Consider the following 20,884-nt stretch of genomic DNA (forward strand, 5'->3'; position numbering starts at 1 on the left):
TGCATCGGCAGGCGGACTCTCAACCACTGCGCCACCAGGGAAGCCCCCACCAGCTCTTAATGGAGATTACTCCAAAAATTCTGCCAACACATGAATCTCTGACTCTTAAGTAAATTTCACTCAAGGGCATACTGATATCAGGATTGACAGAGCTTATCCCTGGCTGTATATCACAAAACAAATATGCCAGCAGGGTAAAGGCAATTCATCTTAGTTTTCCATGAAAATGACTAATGTTGATTATTCTCTGATTTACAGTTGCAGTCATCCACCCTGATAGTTATGGTTAAAGCTCCCTCACCTGCTCTGTTTTTATATGGAGCCTGATAGAAGGCACACACCATGCTGGTTATAAGCCCTGATTGATGATGATCCACCGATCTTAACCGAGCACTACCTATGGGCCTAGCTCCCCAAATTTCAAACATCGGAAAGGGATGTTACTGGAGTTGACAGTGTAGTAGAAGTGGAAAGGCACTGACATAAACTAACCTGAGAGGTAGAAAGTAACGATGCTGTTATGGTTGCTGAGGGGCGGCACACAGCTTGCAACTCTGCGCAATGAGTCCAGTGGGGATTCTTGGGTAATTTTTCATCAACAAGTTAACTCAGCCTCTTGGTTCAACCCAACAATCATATCACATTTGCACCCAGAGTGCTGGAATAAAAGTGCTCTCAGAAACAAAAGATCCGCCTACAGGAGTAGAAAAGACAACTCACCGTGAAACAGACTGTTGTCCACCAGAAAATGCCTGCGGTACTGCACACAGTTCCTTTTCTCCAAGTTCCAGTAACTCATTGTCAGAAGATTTCTGGCACAGTATCAAAACCAAATTGCTCTGTCAAGGGAAACGGAAGAAGACAAAAATGAAGAAGGCGGAAGCCACACGCTCACGCTGGCCGCCTGACGCCGTTGGTCCCGGGGCCTTAGCGGGCAACACGCAGGCCTCACACCTTCTCCACCTGGGGAGATGGAATGCCCCAGGCCCCAAGAAATTCCCCACAAGTCTTCGCACTGGATAGAAGGTCACTTAACGTACCACAACAGGAGCTTTTTCTAATAGAAGCTTACGGGGCTCAAAGTTACCGCTGTCCTGGGGGGAAAAAAATCAATCCACCAACGGAGAACAAGTTTCAGAACTGGTTTATGTGCTCCAGGCTTCGCCCACACTCAGCCAGGACTCAAACCAGTCAATGCTGGTAGCTTTTCAGGAAATCTCAGTTGCAGGTGGGGAGGGGACTAACAGGAGGATGACTGCCATTCCCAGTTTCCGACTTTTGTGTCAGCACCAGTCTGGTGGACTGCATACCTGATCAATCTAGGGAAATCTTAGAAATCATAATGGCATCCATGTAGCCATGGGCCAGGCAAACACAGTAACAAAGGCTGCCTCCCTCTCTTGGACTCACTATGGGTGTCCATTTAGGGCCCCTAGGGCCTGCCTCTGCCCCCTGTAACCAGAGCCGGGTGAACAAGCAGCGGGCCTGCTCCTCCAGAAGGCCTGCCCCTCCACGGACAGAGAAACACAGTGCTAACCAGAGCAAGGACTTGAAAAGCAGAGATGCCAGCTGATGAATTAGACTCCTCCAAAAGCTGGTGTGCATAACCCCGAACAAGGCTGCCTTTGTTCACAGGATTTGGCTAAAGCAACTTTTCAGAATTCCATCTTCTTTTCTGGTCACAGAAGAAAGCCAGGCAAAACCAAGCAAGGCTGGCATGAAGGAAAATCCACAGGTGGGAAACAATTTGTCATCTGTCCTATTAAAGCAATCTAGACTCTTGTAAAGGCACTCCAGGATGGAGTCAGTACTGAAAAAAATAAATGATCAGACCTGTGCCTATTCATTAATGGAACCACATTTGGTGTAGGTTCCTAAAGCTTTTGCCAGAGCTTCTCCTTGGCTCCCTAAGCCTCATTCTTCCTCCCTCCCCTAACTGTAACCTATCCTACCTTTTCTCCAGACCTGACTCCCCCTTCTTCTTGCCCCCCCCACACCTGGCTAAATCTGGCTGCTTCCCCCACTCCCTCGAGCTGAGGGTGAGTCCCATCACGCCAAGATACAATCACTCTCGGAACCAACTGTAAAATAAGATAGAAAACAGGTGCTTATGGAGACGACTCTCCCTGCCCGCTCCCCACCCAGTACTCCATACTACAAGGATTTCTTTCAAAAAGTATTTTATACAGTTAGATATATGCTCAGTTTTAAAAAACTCAATACTGAAACTCGAAAAAAAATTTTTCATTGAAAATCCCCTCTTCCCTCATTTCATGTCTCTCTCCGGAATGACCACTTTTGCTTGGTGTGAATCATTCCAGTCTTTTTTATGCATTTATTTATACATATATTCATGTATTCGATTTTGAAGACATGTTTTTAATAAGAATACCTTTTTTCAAGAATTGGAAATAATTTTCAGTAATATCAGTAGTAACTATTTCCTACAAAAGTATATTCATGATTTATATTAGAAATATTTTACCAAAAAAATATTTTAGGTTACACAGAATTAAGTAGAACTGCCTGTATTCATGCTAACTTTTCCTTACTAACTTGATCTTATAATTTCATGTGTCATTCTCTTTTTTTTTAACATCTTTATTGGAGTATAATTGTTTTACAATGTTATGTTAGTTTCTACTGTATAACAAAGTGAATCAGCTATATGTATACATATATCCCCATATCCCCTCCCTCTCGTGTCTCCCTCCCAGCCTCCCTATCTCACCCCTCTAGGTGGTCACAAAGCACCAGCTGATCTTCCTGTGCTATTCGGCTGCTTCCCACTAGCTGTCTATTTTACATTTGGTAGTATATATATGTCATTGTTACTCTCTCTTTGTCCCAGCTTACCCTTTCCCCTCCCCGTGTCCTCAAGTCCATTCTCTACATCTGCATCTTTATTCCTGTCCTGTCCCTAGGTTCATCAGAATGCGGCCATGGCTCACGGGCCCAGCCGCTCCGCGGCATGTGGGATCTTCCCGGACCGGGGCGCGAACCCGTGTCCCCTGCATCGGCAGACGGACTCTCAACCACTGTGCCACCAGGGAAGCCCCTCATGTGTCATTCTTTATTTTGCCCTCTCTGTTCATTCTCAATCCAAGGAAGAAGGTTAGTGGAATCAGAAGATGAAAGAATAAGGTGCTTTTGTGTATAGTTAACAAAACACAAGCACATACCTGACTCTCATTTGGCCCTTCCTTTTAACCAGACGAAAGGAGAGAAGAGGATGTTAGAGTCAGTGACTCACCCATGCTGCTAGGAAAAAGCAGCAGTGGGACTTGAAATCGTGCCTCTGGATTACAAACTCTTCTGGGTAGGTGTTTTTAAGAAGAGAGGACTCAGTTTAAATGGTTGAACTAGAACACAAAGGTATAAGTAATTGAACCCTATGGTCTCCAGGCTGTGTGCCCCCTATTTTGGTTAATCACTGGCATGTCTTACCTCCCCTGGCATCTGTTTGCTGCTGAAGGGCAGACAGTAAGCCACCCCTGATTGCCAGACCTGAGCTGTGCACACACTACAGGCCCTCGGTAAACATCAGTGACATCCTCGTTCTATGCCCCATTTCCTGGATTCCCTCCAGTCTGAGACTGAAGGAAGGAAGTGCCCACTCTGGCCTCCAGAATCACAGCAAATGATTTCAAAATTGAGAGATACTGGAGGTGGAGGTAATGACTGGAGTCAGTAGGGCTGAGGCAGTGGAAGAGACAGCTGTGCAATAAAGCCAATCTCAGCCACAACCAGAATTAGAAGAACCAGCGGCCCAGCACTCACTAAGGGGAAGCAACTGAAAGGGACCTTAGAAACGACCTCAGCCAAACCTCACATGGTGTAGCCAGAAGGAAACTGAGGCCCAGAAAGTAGGTGTAACTTGCAAGATAGCACTGCTAGCTAGCTATTCGAGAAAGCTGGCAGGAACCCCAGGCTCAGCAGTACCAAAGCAGGGATCTTTTGAGTGTTTCATGATCCCATTTGTGTGAACATAATGGGTGAAAATATCCACTAAAATATACTTTCATTGATTTAATATTTGCTATTTAATATATGTTACATTTGGAACTCTTTATAGAACATACAGATCCCCAATCCTTGTAAAAAATTAATAACTGACAGTGACTAAGAAACATCAGGTAGAGAAACAACTCATTATTAGGACTAGTTTCAAATTCTGCCTTCAGAACAAGGTTAATATGAACTTTCTCCGTGGATGGTAAAGTTATAGGAAATGCTATATGTATTTTATTTATCTTTAACAATTTCTTTTTATCCATTTTTAGAACTTGAAACATGCAGAAAAGCAAAAAAAAAAAAAAAAAACTTATATAGTGATATCACTTATCACCCAAAGACAACTACCATGGATACTGTGGTCTTTTTTTAAAACAACTAGATCCTATTAATTTGAAGCCTTTTTTTCTTTTCACATAACTTACTAATATATTGTGACATTCTAGCCATATCAGTAAACATACTTCTACAGAATACATATGTGATTTGAAAAAGAAATTGTAATCAGCTCTACTCAAAACCTCCAAACTCCAAAAACTCTAAAGCAGCAACAAGAAATAAAAGAAGCCAAGCAAGCATGCAGAGAGGATTCATCAGATGAACTAAAAATATCTAAAAAGTTGAAATGTTCCTAAGCCCATTTTTAAAAAATTTATTTATTTTACTTATTTATTTTTGACTGTGTTGGGTCCTCGTTGCTGCGCATGGGCTTTCTTCTAGTTGCGGAGAGCGGGGTCCACTCCTTGCCACGGTGCCCGGTCCCTCACTATGGTGGCCTCTCCCGCCGTGGAGCACGGGCTCCAGGCACGTGGGCCCCAGCAGCCGTGGCACGCAGGCTCAGCAGCTGCGGCTCGCGGGCTCCAGAGCACAGGCTCAGCAGCTGTGGTGCACGGGCCTAGCCGCTCCGCAGCATGTGGGATCTTCCTGGACTAGGGCCTGAACCCGTGTGCCCTGCATTGGCAGGCGAACTCCCAACCACTGCTCCACCAGGGAAGCCCCCCTAAGTCCATTTTATAAGCGATTAGTAACTTTTATAATCATTCCACATTTCTTTATTTTTGCCATTTTTTTCTATAGATACATGATCAAAGTTGCCAGTGTCAAACTACAGGCCAGACAAACCTGTGGCGGCAGGACACCATGAAGAAAGAAAATATTAGAAATTCGAGGACACTTTTCACTAAGAAAAGCAGGAACGATTTTGATTAATAAGCATTTGTCAATGCGTTTAAAACCCCACAAAGGAAAGAGAAATCCTTCACAGCAACACCCACTCATTTTAACTAAAGCCCCCTAAGAAAAAGCACACAGTGGCAGCCACCTACTGGTTGTCCCCGTGCTTCCTTTGGTTTTCCTCTAGGAAACACCTTCTCCCACTTTCTTTCCATTAACTTAGCTGGTGTCAGCTCCATCCCACTTCAGGTGGGGACGTGGTTTAGGTCTGACAAAGCTGAGCACTGCCTCCCCCAGGCCATACTAGTACAGATGGTGCACATGGCCCACCTAATTCGGACCACTGAGAGTCAGGCATGGATGTCTGTTTGAACTGCTGGAGAAACGAAACTTTCTTTTCTGTTGGACTCAAGGTTGTGAGGCTGTGAAGTTGTGAAGCCTAGAAACCTATAACTCCTGGCAACCATCTTGTTACTACAAGAGAAGAAAAAAATCTATGTGAGACTGGATTCAACCCAGAGGAATGAAGATAAACTTGGTCCTACTGATATCATTTAAGGCACACCTGAAGCCAGATCTCTCCCTGTACTTTTTAGTTAAATGAGCCAGTACATTCCCTTCCTTGCTTTGTTTAGTTTTGTTTAAGCCATATTGAGTTGGGTTTACTGTCACTGGCAACAAAAGAGTTCTGACTGATGAAATGTGTCAGCAAAGCAGAGTAAAGCGAGCCCACCAGGCAGTCATGAGCTCTCTTTTTTGGTTTCATCTCTAACAATTGACTCACTGGGGGACCTTGGGCCAGGTTTTTTAGCTGGTCCTCTGAGTTTCAAAATCTGACTCCATATTTACTTGGGCTTTCCCTAGGGATATGCTGCATTCAAGTCCTTTGTTCTGGTAGTAAAGGATTCCCTCACACCCCTTGAAGGTGTATTTAAGCAGAGCAAACCCTGAAATCTTTTCTTCTTTAGAATTCTCTTAACTGTTTTTACATGTGAGGCAAATCTATATCACTGTTTTAACATGAGTTTTATGGAACACTACAAATCTGCTCAAGCCACTTGAATGGCTTAATAAAAGACAAACTATTCAAGTTCATATATGGAAATCAGAGTTCTAACAAAGGAAAAGGAGGAATAGGAGAATCTTAAAAGAGAACTTTGGGGAAGGGGGAATATATTCATATATGTGTATGTATGTGTATATATACACACACACACATTTTTTTTTTAACTACAGGGATTTGTTACTACATGCTATCTCCACCTCTTCACCTACTGTGACTGCTACTACCACAGCCAATTCTTCTCTGGCACCCCTCTTCCATAAAAACCAACACTCCCACTCCTTTATATTCTTTCTTTCTTAAAAATAATATATTATTTGTAAATCATTTTATGGTTCATACAATATTTCCATTCATATCTTGTATTTTTAAAAAAATGATCCTTACAATAGCCTTATAAGTCATGCATCATTAAGCATGAGTTGAAAGAGGCTAATAGGAAATAGTAGGTTGCAAATTCATGTCTTCTGACTCCAAATCCACTGTCCCAGTCCCAGGGCTACACTCTGTCCAGCCGTGTTTCCTCCCTGACACTCCTTCCCTATGGAAAGAAACTAGAGTTGTATTACTCATAATATACAAGGTTAATTCTTCTCACCTCCACCACTCAATCCAACTCCACTATGGGTCAATGAAGGGGAAGAGCCAGAAGGAGGAGAAGAGATGACTAAATGAAACATTACTTATTCAAAATATACCTACCATGTCCCTCCAGCCAGGAGACTTTGGAGTATACAGACTGGAGGGGATGCAAGCAAAGTGTCAGTTCTTTGAGAATCAAATGGTGGGAGGTTTCTTTGCAATGAAATTTGAGTGAGCTATTTGGACCAAGCTCAGAAACACCAAGGCCAAATTTTCGAGCCAGAAATCATTGTGAAAACTATCTGAGTGGTTCATGTGCTTTCCAAATTGCTAACAACAGGGAGGAAGGCTATAGCCAGAAATTAAAACAATGCATAAACTCACCCTGCTGTTGGAAAAGGAGTAACTGCTTCATGGGATGCAGTAAGGCATGAAGGGACAATGGGAAAATGTCTGACTGGATGTCAAGAGGCCAGAGTTGCAGCCCAGTCCGCCCTCTGACTAAACAGTGTCAGGTAAATCTCTTCACTCCCCTGTGCTCGGGCTGCCTCATCTTTGGAACAAAAGACGAGTGGTGGTGAATGAGATGCTCTCTCAGAGCTTCCAAACTTAATATTCTACATTAATAAGGACTATGGGCAACCCCTACCCCTGACTAATATCCCCATCATTCAGCTGTAATTATAAATTAAAATAGCCCTGAGAAACCACAGAGTTAATTCCCATTAGTATACCCTTTAACTCATATGGAGAAGTGATTTCCTTCTCCTTAAGCCTCGCTGAGAGACAAAAGACATAACTAATATGCTCTGACAGCAATATTCATAAAACAGGAAGTGCCTAGAAAGAGGAAGGCAGAAGGGAAAAGTCTCCAAACTGTGTCCTGCACCTCACAGCCCCTGACACAACACGTTTGGGAATTTCTGCACCAAGGTCTCTCTAATGGTTGAGAATTCAAACTCAGGCCAGTTACAAGCTAAGATTTCAAAGACAGCTGCTCTTCTCTCATTTCTCCACTAATTTTAAAACAAATCAAGAGATTTACACAGCGCAGGGATGGGATGGGAGGGCCCACAGCTCCTGTCCCCTGGACCAGGCCTAAACTATCAGGTTCTAAAGCAGCTCAGACATCTGGGTCAGAAGGCCCTGGTCAGAGGGGCCCCACTCCCCTCCGCAGATGGCAGGTCACTATCCTCCCCTCCCCCTTCATAAGCTCCCTCCTCCACTTCCCACAGGTTTCCAAGCACTGCCAAACGGGTTGTTAAAGGGCTCTGCAAACAGCCTAATTCCATAGCTACCCCCCTCCCAGCTATGTACACACAGGGAAAGAAATAAAAGGGTACTTTGTTCATTTTTTAAGGCTCACAGGGGACACCACTAGACCCCAAGTTCCCCGTGTGTTTTCTTTAAGCAATCAGGAGCTGAAAACGCTCTGAGCTAAGCTGAGCAGTGAGATACAATCCCCCTCCAAAGACACATGGATGCTTCATTTGAAAGGGCTGGTTTCAAGTATATAATAATATGTATCCAGTGCTTGAAAGAGTTCATACCTTTTGGTTCAGTAATTCAGCTGCTAGAAATATATCAAAAAGAAATCTTTAAAAATACAAAAATGTATACACAAAAAATATTCACTGCATCATTTTTTATGATGCAGAAGAACTAGAGCACTAAATAGTCAGCTACTGGGGTAGCACCGACTGTAGGTTAGATATTAACAATTGTGTTCTGCAAAAACTTTGTAAGTGAACATTGAAAATGCTCATGATATGATGCTATGTGAAAAAATAGGATACAGTATGATATCAACCATCAAAAGCAGTATTGCATAGAATAATGGATCTTGATCTTAAGAAACAAAGTGCTTTTAATATTTTACCACTAAGTGTAATGTTTGCCATAGGTTATTTGTAAATATTCTTTATGTTAAGAAAACTGCCTCTATTCTGATTTTCTGAACAGCTTTTTGCATAATTTGATATTAAACATTATAAGACATTTTCTCTGCATCTTAGATCATAAGATATGTCTCCATTAATCTGTTAATATGAATTTTCTAATGTTAAATCAACCCAGCAATCCCAAGATAATACATTGTGAACAAATTGGATTTATCTTTTTAACACATTGCTAGATTTGGCCTGCTCAGGTTTTATGATTGTTACATGTATATTGCTAAGTAAGTCTGGCCTATAATTTCCATTTCTCATATTGTTCTTGACAGGTTTTTTTTTTTTTTTTTGCGTTACGCAGCTCTCACTGTTGTGGCCTCTCCCGTTGCGGCCTCTCCCGTTGCGGAGCACAGGCTCCAGACACGCAGGCTCCACGGCATGTGGGATCTTCCCGTACCAGGGCACGAACCCGTGTCCCCTGCATCGGCAGGCGGGCCCTCAACCACTGCGCCACCAGGGAAGCCCGACAAGTTTTTATACTGAGGTTATCACAGCTTCAAAAAAATGTTTCTATTCCCTGGAATGATTTATGCAAGTTTGAAATTATTTTTTCCTTGAGTGCTTGGTCGAACTTGCTCATAAACCCACCTAAACCTAGACCTTCCTTTATGGAGAAATATTTGACTAATGGTTTATTTAATTTAAAAATTATAGAATTTTTCAGCCTATTTTTTCTAATTTAGTTTAAATAAGTTATACTTGTCTGGAAAGGTAGTCACTTCCTCTAAGTTTTCAAATGTTTTAGCACAATGTATTTCATAATTTTTTTTACTATCTACAACATCTGCTTTTCCACTCCTAATATTGTTTAGGAATATTGTGCCTCTCTCCTCTTCTTTTGAAATCGGCCTCACCAGGTGTTCAATATTACTAGCTTTTGCCAAGAGCCAAACTGTATCATTTTTGATCCTCTCCATTGAATAATATGGAATTATTATTTTTTCCTTCATCTATTTTCTCTGGGTCTATTTTGCATCTTTTTCTAACTCTTCAACTTCAACATCTAGCTAATTTTCAGGCTTTCTTCTTTTCTAATATAAGCATTTATACATGCTTTAGCGGCTTATCCCCACCCCAAGTCTTGACCCAAAATATTTTTGTTATCATTCAGTTAAAAATATGTTGATTTCCATTGCAACTTCTTTGATCCAAAGGTCATTTTGAAATATATTTCTATAATTATTCATAGTCATCTTTTGTTATTAGTTTCTAGCTTAACTGCACTGTGGTCACAGATCTGGTCTGGATGATACCAATCATTGTTTGCTGTTAAGACTTGCTTGATGACATAGTTTGAGGTCACTTTTTATAATGTTCTGTGTGTGTTTGACATCGGCAGGTGGACGCGCAACCACTGCGCCACCAGGGAAGCCCCAATTCTGCAGTTTTGAGATGCAATGACCTCCACATGTCTATCAGCTCAAACTTACTAACTGTATTGCTCAAATCTTGTATGTGGTAGCTGACCTTTTCCCCTCTTTATCAAGTACTGACGAAGTATATTAAAATATCACTAGGAAGGAATTCCCTGGTGGTCCAGTGTTTAGGATTCCATGCTGTCACTGCCGAGGGCCCAGGTTCAGTCCCTGGTTGGGGAACTAAGATCCCACAAGCCACGTGGCATGGCAAAAAAAAAAAATCACTGGGAATATATGTTTCCCATTGTAGTTCTCTCAATTTTTGTGTAATATATGTTGAGACCACGTATTAGAGACCACGTTTTGCATAATATATATTGAGACCATGTTTAAAAACCACAAAAGGGGCTTCCCTGGTGGCGCAGTGGTTGAGAATCTGCCTGCCCATGCAGGGGACGCGGGCTCGTGCCCCGGTCCGGGAAGATCCCACATGCCGCGGAGCGGCTGGGCCCGTGAGCCATGGCCGCTGAGCCTGCGCGTCCGGAGCCTGTGCTCCGCAACAGGCGAGGCCACAACAGTGAGAGGCCCGCGTACCGCAAAAAAAAAAAAAAAAAAACCACAAAAGGTTTTTCTCTGAGTTCAAACTTTTGAACCAATATGACCTTCTTTTATCTCTAAAAACGCTTTTGACATTTAAAGTCTATTTCATCTGATATTAATATTGCCAGCTTTTAGTTTTTGATGTTAATAGTGACAGCTTTTAGTTTGTAATCACCCATTTATCTTTTTCTATTATTTTACCTTCACCTTTCTGTACCCTTACGTTTTAGACATGTCTTTTATAAACAGCAAATAGCTGAATTTTCATTTTTCATCTAGTCTAACAATCTTTGGTTTCTTTATAGTTGCTAATACATTGGATTTTATTTCTACATCTTATTTTGTGTTTGCTACTAGTCGCCTATTCTATATTTCTTTTCTCAACTTTCTTGACTTCAGATTTAATAGTTTTCTCATTTCAATTTTCCCTGTTAGAAAGTTATTCATTCATTCTTTTACTAAATTTTAGTGGTTGCCCTAGAAATTTTAACAGGTACACTTTACTTATCAAAGTATAAATTTAATCTGTATCTTTAACTTCCTCCCAAACTATACAGGAACTTTAGAAGATATTGACTCCTTCTGTTTCTCCAACTTATTTATGTCACTTGTTTTACCTAGTTCCCACTGAAGACATGATTATTACTTTATAGAGTCAATGTGTGTTTTACTTACAAATTTTCCTTTTCTTTGTTCTTCATTTCTTGTTTCTGAGACATTCCATCTGGTAATAATTTTCTTCTGCCTGAAATGTATCCTTTTTGTGAGGATCTGCTAGAATTCTAGGGTTTGTTGAGGTTTTTTTTCTTTGTTGGTTGGTTGGTTTTAAGTCTGACAGTCTTTGTCTTTGCTTTTTAAATATATTCTTGATGAAAACTGAATCCTAAACTGATAGTTAATTTCTATCAGGGCATGAAATTTAATATTCTACTGTCTTCTGGCTTCTATTGTCACACCGTCAGGATTTGTCATGTCTTTGAAAATAAGCTGCCTCTTCTCTCTGACCTTGCTTAAGATCTTCTCTTTATATTTTGTTTTCTCCAATTTAATTATATTTTGTCTGTGTGGATTTTTCCTTATCCCGAATGGAATTCAGATGACTTCATTTATATGGAAAGTGATGCTTTTTATCAGTCCTTGAGAATTGTCAGTCATTATCTCTTTAAATGTTGCCGCTTCCCATTTTCTCTCTTCTTCTGAAATTATAATTAAACTTACATTGAGTCTGAATTCTCTATCTTCCACATCGATTAACCTTTATTTTGGGTTTTTCATTGTCTTGCCTCTCTGTTGCCATCTGAAAATTTTCTTCAGATCTATCATTCAGTTGACAATTTCCCTGTTCAGCTTGGGTTAATCTGTTCACTGAGTTTTTTTTTTTCCCCAAGTTCTATAATATTTGGTTCTTTCTCAAATCGGCTTGTTTAGTCTTCAGAGTTTCTGGTTCTCAGCTTAAATCTTGTGTTAGTGAGTTTTTTCAAACTATGAAATGCTCATTTTCCTTCTATTGGGTAGGACAAAAGGTTCATTCAGTTTTTTCCCTAAGATGGCTCTAGTAAGCACTTAGTTGCCTTTAACTTCATTAGAAACAATTTTGTTAAATTGTATGTGATAGCTGTCATATCAGTGTGCATTTAAAAAAAGACTTATCTAATAATTAGTGATGTTGAGCATCTTTTCACATGCCTCTTGGCCATCTGTATGTCTTCCCTGGTGAAACGTCTATTTAGGTCTTCTGCCCATTTTTTAACTGGATTGTTTTTTTGATATTGAGCTCCATGAGCTGTGTGTATATTTTGGAGATAAATCCTTTGTCTGTTGTTTCATTTGCAAATATTTTCTCCCATTCTGAGGGATGTCTTTTCATCTTGTTTATGGTTTCCTTTGCTGTGCAAAAGCTTTAAAGTTTAATTAAGTCTCATTTGTTTATTTTTGTTTTTATTTCTGTTACTCTAGGAGGTGGGTCAAAAGAGAGAAATGCAAATCAAAACTACAATGAGGTATCAACTCACGACAGTCAGAATGGCTATCATAAAAAAATCTAGAAATTGGGCTTCCCTGGTGGCGCAGTGGTTGGGAGTCCGCCTGCCGATTCAGGGGACGCGGGTTCGTGTCCCGGTCCGGAAATTAGCTTTTATCGGGCTTCCCTGGTGGTGCAGTGGTTGAGAGTCCACCTGCCGATGCAGGGGACGCAGGTTCGTGCCCCGGTCTGGTGGGATCCCACATGCCGCGGAGCGGCTGGGCCCGTGGGCCATGGCCGCTGAGCCTGCGCGTCCGGAGCCTGTGCTCCGCGGCGGGAGAGGCCACAGCAGTGAGAGGTCCGTGTACCAGGGGGAAAAAAAAAAAAAAAAAAAAATCTAGAAACAATAAATGCTGGAAAGGGTGTGGTGAAACGGGAACCCTCCTGCACCATTTGTGGGAATGTAAATTGATACAACCACTATGGAAAACAGTATGGAGGTTCCTTAAAAAACTAAAAATAGAACTACCATATGAGGAATCCCACTACTGGGCATATACCCTGAGAAAACCATAATTCAAAGAGACATGTACCACAATGTTCATTGCAGCACTATTTACAGTAGCCAGGACATAGAACCAACCTAAATGTCCATCGACAGATGAATGGATAAAGAAGATATGGCACATATATAAAATGGAATATTACACAGACATAAAAAGAAACGAAATTGAGTTATTTGTAGCGAGGTGGATGGACCTAGAGTCTGTCACGCAGAGTGAAGTAAGTCAAAAAGAGAAAAATACTGTACGCTAATGCATATATATGGAATCTAAAAAAAAAATGGTACTAATGAACCTAGTTGCAGGGTAGGAATAAAGATGTAGACAGAGAATGTACTTGAGGACAAGGGGAGGGGGAAGGGTAAGCTGGGACAAAGTGAGAGAGTGGCATGGACATATATACACTACCAAATGTAAAATAGATAGCTAGTGGGAAGCAGCCGCATAGCACAGGGAGATCAGCTTGGTGCTTTGTGACCACCTAGAGGGGTGGGATAGGGAGGACGGGAGGGAGGCTCAAGAAGGAGGTGATATGGGGACATATGTATGCATATGGCTGATTCACTCTGGTGTACAACAGAAACTAACGCAGTATTGTGAAGCAATTAGACTCCAATAAAGATCTATTAAAAAATTTTTTTAAAGGCATCAAAATTGGTGAATTTTTTATAGACATTTTAATATTGAGGATGGCAGAAAAAAAGCAACATTTTCCGTATATTATGCTTTATTATTTCAAGAAAGGTAAAAATGCAACTGAAACGCACAAAAAGATTTGTGCAGTGTATGGAAAAGGTGCTGTGACTGATCAGATATGTCAAAAGTGGTTTGTGAAGTTTCGTGCTGGAGATTTCTCGCTGAACGATGCTCCATGGTCGGGTAGACCAGTTGAAGTTGATAGCGATCAAATTGAGACATTAATTGAGAACAATCAACGTTATACCACGAGGGAGATAGCCGACATACTCAAACTATCCAAATCAAGCACTGAAAATCATTTGCACCAGCTTGGTTATGTTCATAGCTTTGATGTTTGGGTTCCACATAAGTTAAGCGAAAAAAACCTTCTTGACCGTATTTCCTCATGCGATTCTCTACTGAAACGTAATGAAAACGTTCCATTTTTAAAACAAATTGATGGGCAAGGAAAAGTGGATACTGTACAGCAATGTGGAACGGAAGAGATCGTGGGGCAAGCGAAATGAACCACCACCAACCACAACAAAGGCCAGTCTTCATACAAAGAAGGTAATGTTGTGTATATGGTGGGATTGGAAGGGAGTCCTCTATTATGAGCTCCTTCTGGAAAACCAAGTGATTAATTCCAACAAGTACTGCTCCCAATTAGACCAACTGAAAGCAGCACTCAATGAAAATCACCCAGAATTAGTCAACAGAAAACGCATAATCTTCCATCAGGATAACACAAGACCGCATACTTCTTTGATGACCAGGCAAAAACTGTTACAGCTTGGCTGGGAAGTTCTGATTCATCCGCCGTATTCACCAGACGTTGCACCTTCAGATTTCCATTTATTTCGGTCTTTAAAAATTCTCTTAATGGAAAAAATTTCAATTCCCTGGAAGACTGTAAAAGGCACCTGGAACAGTTCTTTGCTCAAAAAGATAAAAAGTTTTGGGAAGATGGAATTATGAAGTTTCATGAAAAATGGCAGAAGGTAGTGGAACAAAGGGTGAATACGTTGTTCAATAAAGTTCTTGGTGAAAATGAAAAATGTGTCTTATTTTTACTTAAAAAACAGAAGGCACATTTTGGCCCACCCAATAATTTCATTGGTGGGGATTCTTTGAAGTCTACGATAAAAATAGATTCTTCCAAAAGAAGGGGGAAAATTGGTGTTCGCTCAGTACCAGGGACACTTGCAATGTAGGAACTCTTTAAATCAAATTTTCATCTTGAGGTTTTTCTGACCACCTAGTTATTATGATTCCAGATGCAAATCTGTATTAAAGCTGGCTCAGTATCACAAATTCTCAGGACCAAATAATCAGGATCTGCTCAGAACCAAGATTTTTGAAAGGTGATTTTCCTTACAGTATTATAGGGTTAGAAAGAAGGTAGATAATTATTTTTATTTTTGTTTTTATTCTAATTCACCCTTACAATGAGGGAGAAACCCTTTGAAGTCCTAGCTTTATGACCAAATGGTTCCTCTCAGACGTTTTAACTTTATCTCTTGTCCCCTGTGCCCTCAGGCCATGAAAGCAGAAGTTCAAGTTAACCTGGTTTGTCAAATGTCCTCAAGGCAAAAAGCCAGCTTCATTGCTCAGTAGACCCCTCTTCACTTAGCATTTAAAGCCTGAATATTCATTACTTTCTTACAGGTTACTGCACTTAAGAAAATAATCTTTCTACTGTACCCAACATATTCAAATTGTTTCATCGGGAGTATTAGTGAACTATATTGCTAGAAACAGAATCCAAGCCTGGGAATTCACATTCAAAGCCACAGAACCTTGCAATCTGACAGTCAAATCAGGACCTGATCTAACCCAAAAGCTTATTAGGCTCAGTGCCTGCTAATTTGTAATATGGCTGATACTTTTTAGCACTTCCTATGTGACAGGTATTGTGGTAAATATTTTACGAAACATTATTTTTTTCATCTTTACAGTGATCCTAAGGGCTAGGTAATTATTATCCCCATTTTACAGATAGAGAAACTGAAGCACAGAGAGGTTAAGTAATTACCTAAGGTCCACAGCTATCAAGTGACAGCACTGGTACTTGAACTAAATAAAAATTAACTTCAGTGATTACACTCTTAAGATCTATGTAATTTTGCTCCCTAATAAATGAATATAAGACAGGGAAAGAGAAAAAAGACAATAAAAGAAAGAGAAAGGGAGCGAACACACTACTAGGTATGGCAAACTCAGTAATGAGATCCAGACTTTTCAATGTACAATCTTTTCCAATTCCCTATGTTCATGTAAGGGTTGAGATATTTTTCATCTTTCTAAAAATATATTCCTTCATTTCAAAAGTGGGCACGAAGTGCAGATTGGAAATTAAAACTACATTGGAAAAAAAAACACTCAAAGGAATGACTGTTTGGTAATTAGATTTCAACTCTCAGTGGCCATCAGTCTTGAAATCCAGCCCAATATTAACACCTTTGATCACATTTGAAGACTATTCCTGATGACACACTAATATCCAAAAAATCCTTGATTTATACTAGTTGCCTCTAAACCAGTGATTTCCATACTTTTTGAATATTAGAAATGGACTTCAGACTAGCTCCACCCACAATTCCCTCATACATAAGGATGTCCAAAATTCAGTCTCAGAAATGGCAACCCCCAGAGAAGGGCAGATCCCCCAGCTTTCCCAAGTTCATCTTACCCTTTCTCCTGTCCACTTCCCTACCCACCAGTGAGAGAAGGGAGCTTATCACAAGGAATGTGTTGGATTCCCAACTTTGCCTGCTTTCCCTAACCCTTCCACCCAACAATACGCGTGGCTCCAACAGGAGATCTGCCTTGAACTGGGCAATTAAACCTCCAGTCAATACCTTCTCTCCTTCCCAACCACAGCAGGGTGAGTAGGGGGAAGTGCCCCCCTTTTTGTGTTCAAAAATAGGATCTCAGGACCCCTTAATATGCAAAAAGCTATAATCAAATCAATTTATGAATCAAATAACCCACAAGTATGCTCTGGGCCCTACTATACGTACTGAGGGGATGGAGAGATGCCTAAACACTGTCCCAGAAGCCAATCAAGAAGTCAACAATCTAGATGGGAGAATAGTGCATAGATAGAAACAAAAATTTATATAAAACTTGCACAGAAAAAGGCAGAATGTATGATTGGTGGCAAATGAAGCATACTGTAAAGGTTCAAAGAAAAGAAACAAAGGCTGTCAGGAAAGAGTTCCTGGATGGTGGGAGCATAGAGCTAGATCTCAAAACATCAGTAGGTTTAAAAGAGGGAAGATGAGAAGGGAGGGGAAAAGGAAGGGCAGTTTAGTAGGAAAGCATTGTGAATGCTCAAAATACTGCTCAGTTATCAAGGTAAAAATTACTAATTTACATTGTTAATATGATGTTTAAATACCTTGTGATAGGGAATTCCCTAGCCGTCCAGTGGTTAAGACTCCCCCCCTTTCACTGCTGAGGGCACAGGTTCGATCCCTGGCCAGAGAACTAAGATCCCACAAGCTGCATGGTACAGCCAAAAAAATTAAAAAATACACTGTGATATAACAAAGTATATATAAGGAAATTGGCAAAAATAACATTTCACCAAGAATGCCTAAACATAACTTATTCAGAAAATAAATCCTGCGATAGGCCTCTCTTTAAAAGGATGGTAGTGATCAAAGACAATTTTGCAAAGATTTCAGCCTAAGACAATGGTGGTAAAATTAAGAATTAAAGTTTAGTTTCTCTAAAGCCAGCAGAGATGTTAACTTTCTAACTGTTCAACAGAGAACCTATATCAATGCAAATATAAGAATATCAGAAATTATAAAAAGGACAAGTAAAAGGTCCTCAAAGTAATACAGAAGGAGATGGGATATTAAACCTAATTTTCTCATATAAATTCTCAAGTTCAAAAGAACAGCAAAAAAATCTAGTCAAATATTTTAAATTGTGGAAACTCAGCTTTGTTTTTCATGTGCCAAATCCTTAATTTTTAAGAAGCTCTGGGGAAAAAAATCCGAAGCTGATGGAGGTAGCCCAAGTTAAATGCATCTAACACATTTCGTGTTAACTTACTCTTTTCAAGCTTATAAGTTCTTGATTCTTTAAGTCTAGGTAATAAACAGCCTGTTTGAAGTTGCCATCTGACGAAAGGTGTCATAGAAAGCATTAATGAGAAAAAATAGGGAAATAAAACCCAAAGAGTATTACAAATTCCTCAAATGAAATTTATACTGTGGATTTGATGTTTTCTTCTTAAACTAGAACAAAATAGATTAAAGACACAGCAACTAACTCCTGGTTATTTGTCACTGGCCTATATGTTTTCTATTATATTCTCTTGCATAGTTTCCTTCCCTTGAATATCTAATAGGTTCCCACTAAAATCATGGGAACCAGACTGAGACACTATTCTAGTGGCCAGGTCTTGGTTCATGGCCACCCTCAGAAACCTCCATTATCCCAAAAGAATCTCGTCCACATTCAAGGAAGAGCAGGGTTCTCCTGAGTGTCCAAACAAACAGAATCAGAACCCAGCAAAGTCTGAACGCTCAACATTTCTTCTTCTTTCCTTCAGTAATGCTAGGACACAAGAACCTATGCAGCCACAACAGACAATAAGGAATTCAAGTTAGCTTCGATCCCAGGGAGTGGGAACCAAGCAGTGCTACAGCCAAGCCCAGTGTTGACACCATCCTGCCAGGACTGGAGATACTTTTGGATTCCAAAGACACCAACTCTCCCAGACCTGGGGAGATGAGTGAAATATTTGACACTTGGAAGGAAGTGTGAAAAGCAACTAAATGCTTATCATATAAGAAAAGTAAGTGTGCTGACTCTGATCCTCTATCAGGCAGTGATCTGAAACCTATTCATTTGTTTCTTCAAAATTGATTTTTTAATCTATAATAGAAAGAATGAAGTGACACCTTCTATTCTGAGGCTCTGCTCAAAATGGAAATTTGTAAAGTCACCCGTAAGTGAATATGAGAAAAGCAAGTTTTATCTATATCAAGATGCTAATTTTTTACCTATCAGGTTAGCAAAAATCAAGAAGTTTAATGACAAACTGTGTTGGTGAGGGTGTGGAGAAATCGTCAGGTAATACATTTCTGATAAGGGTAAAAACTGTACAAGTTCTATTGAAGTCAATTTGACGATATTTATCAAAATTACAAATGTACGTACCTTTGACTTAGCAATCCCACTTCCAAAAATATATTCTATAGCCATACTTGAACATGCAAACAGTGTATATATAGAGTTATTTACTGTACCATTGTTTTCAAAAGATCAGAAGCAACCTAACTGTCCATTAATCTGATTAAATTTTAGTATATCCATACATTGGAAAATATGTGGCCCTTAAAAAAAAATCCAGAATAGCCAACATAATATTGAACAAAGTTGGGAGACTGAAACTATCCTACTCAAGGCTTGCTCTAAAGCTATAGTAATCAAGACAATGTGGTATTGAAGAAAGAGTAGATAAATAGGTCAATGGAACAGAATACATAGCCTGGAAGTAGACACACATAAATGGAATCACTGATCTTTTACAAACAAGCAAAAGCAATACTATGGAACAAAGACAGTTCTTTTCAAAAAAAAATGGTGCTGGAACAACTGGACATCCACATGCAAAGAAATGAATCTAAACATAGTCCTTATACCCTTCACAAAAATTAACTCAAAATGAATCACAAACCTAAATTTAAAACACAAAACTATAAAACTCCTAGAACATAGGAAAAAAATCTAGATGACCTTGGGCATGGTGGTGACTTTTTAGATACAACACCAAAGGGATGATTCATGAAACAAAGAATTGATAAGCTGAACTTCATTAAAACTTAAACCTTCTGCTCCATGAAAAACAATGTCAAGAGAATGAAAAGACAAGCCACAGACTGGCACAGAATATTTGCAAAAGACACTTCTGATAAAAGACTATTATTCAAAGTACACACAGAATTCTTAAAACACAAAAAAACCACCTGATTTTAAAATGGGCCAGAAACCTTAACAGACACCTCATCAAAGATATAGAGATGGCAAAGAAGCATACGAAAAGATGCTCTACATGATACATCATCAGGAAATGCAAATTAAAAAGAGATACCATTACACACCTATTAGAATGGCCAAAATCCAGAACACTCACACCACAAAATGTCGGTGAGGATGTAGAGCAACAAGAGTGCTCCTTCCTTACTGGTAGGGATGTAAAATGGCACAGCCACTTTGGAAGACAGTTTGGCAGTTTCTTACAAAACTAAACATATTCTTACCACACGATCCAGCAGTTGTGCTCCTTGGTATTTACATAAAGGAGTTGACAACATATGTCCACACAAAAACGTGCACATGAATGTTTATAGCAACTTGATTCATAATTGCCAAAACTTGGAAGTAATCAAGATATCCTGTAGCAGGTGAAGGCAGGACACAGGATGTTTAGAGCAGTGAAAACACAGTGTATGATATCACAATGATGGATACAGGTCATTACACATTTGTCCAAACCCATAGAATGCACAACACCAAGAGTTAACTGTAATGTAAACCATGTAATCTAGGTGATTATTATGTGTCAATGTGGGTCATCAATTGTAACAAATGCACCATTCTGCTGGGGTTGTTGGTAATGGGGTGTCTATGCATGGGTGGGGCATGGAGCACATGGGGAAGTCTGCACCTTCCCTTCAATTTTGCTGTGTACCTACAACTGCTTTTTTCAAATAAAGTAAAAAGAAAAAAGAATTAAGAAGCTCTATGTGCTGATATGGAATGATATACAAAATATATTGTTACTGGGCTTCCCTGGTGGCGCAGTGGTTGAGAGTCCGCCTGCCGATGAAGGGGACATCGGTTCGTGCCCCGGTCCGGGAAGATCCCACATGCCGCGGAGCGGCTGGGCCCGTGAGCCACGGCTGCTGGGCCTGCGC

General features: G+C 40.2%; 1 protein-coding gene across 1 annotated transcript in view; it reads right to left on the reverse strand.

Annotated features, from left to right (window-relative positions):
- PLCH1 (phospholipase C eta 1) overlaps nt 1–20,884 on the reverse strand; it is a 239,079-nt gene that overhangs the window by 210,887 nt on the left and 7,308 nt on the right. The window contains exon 2 of the mRNA XM_007106908.4: nt 721–839. Within this exon, the coding sequence (XP_007106970.2) occupies nt 721–799 (79 nt within the window). The 5' untranslated portion in view covers nt 800–839. The remainder of the gene's footprint in view (nt 1–720; nt 840–20,884) is intronic.

This window comes from Physeter macrocephalus, chromosome 1 (assembly GCF_002837175.3).
Source record: "Physeter macrocephalus isolate SW-GA chromosome 1, ASM283717v5, whole genome shotgun sequence".
In the NCBI taxonomy this organism is placed as follows: domain Eukaryota; kingdom Metazoa; phylum Chordata; class Mammalia; order Artiodactyla; family Physeteridae; genus Physeter; species Physeter macrocephalus.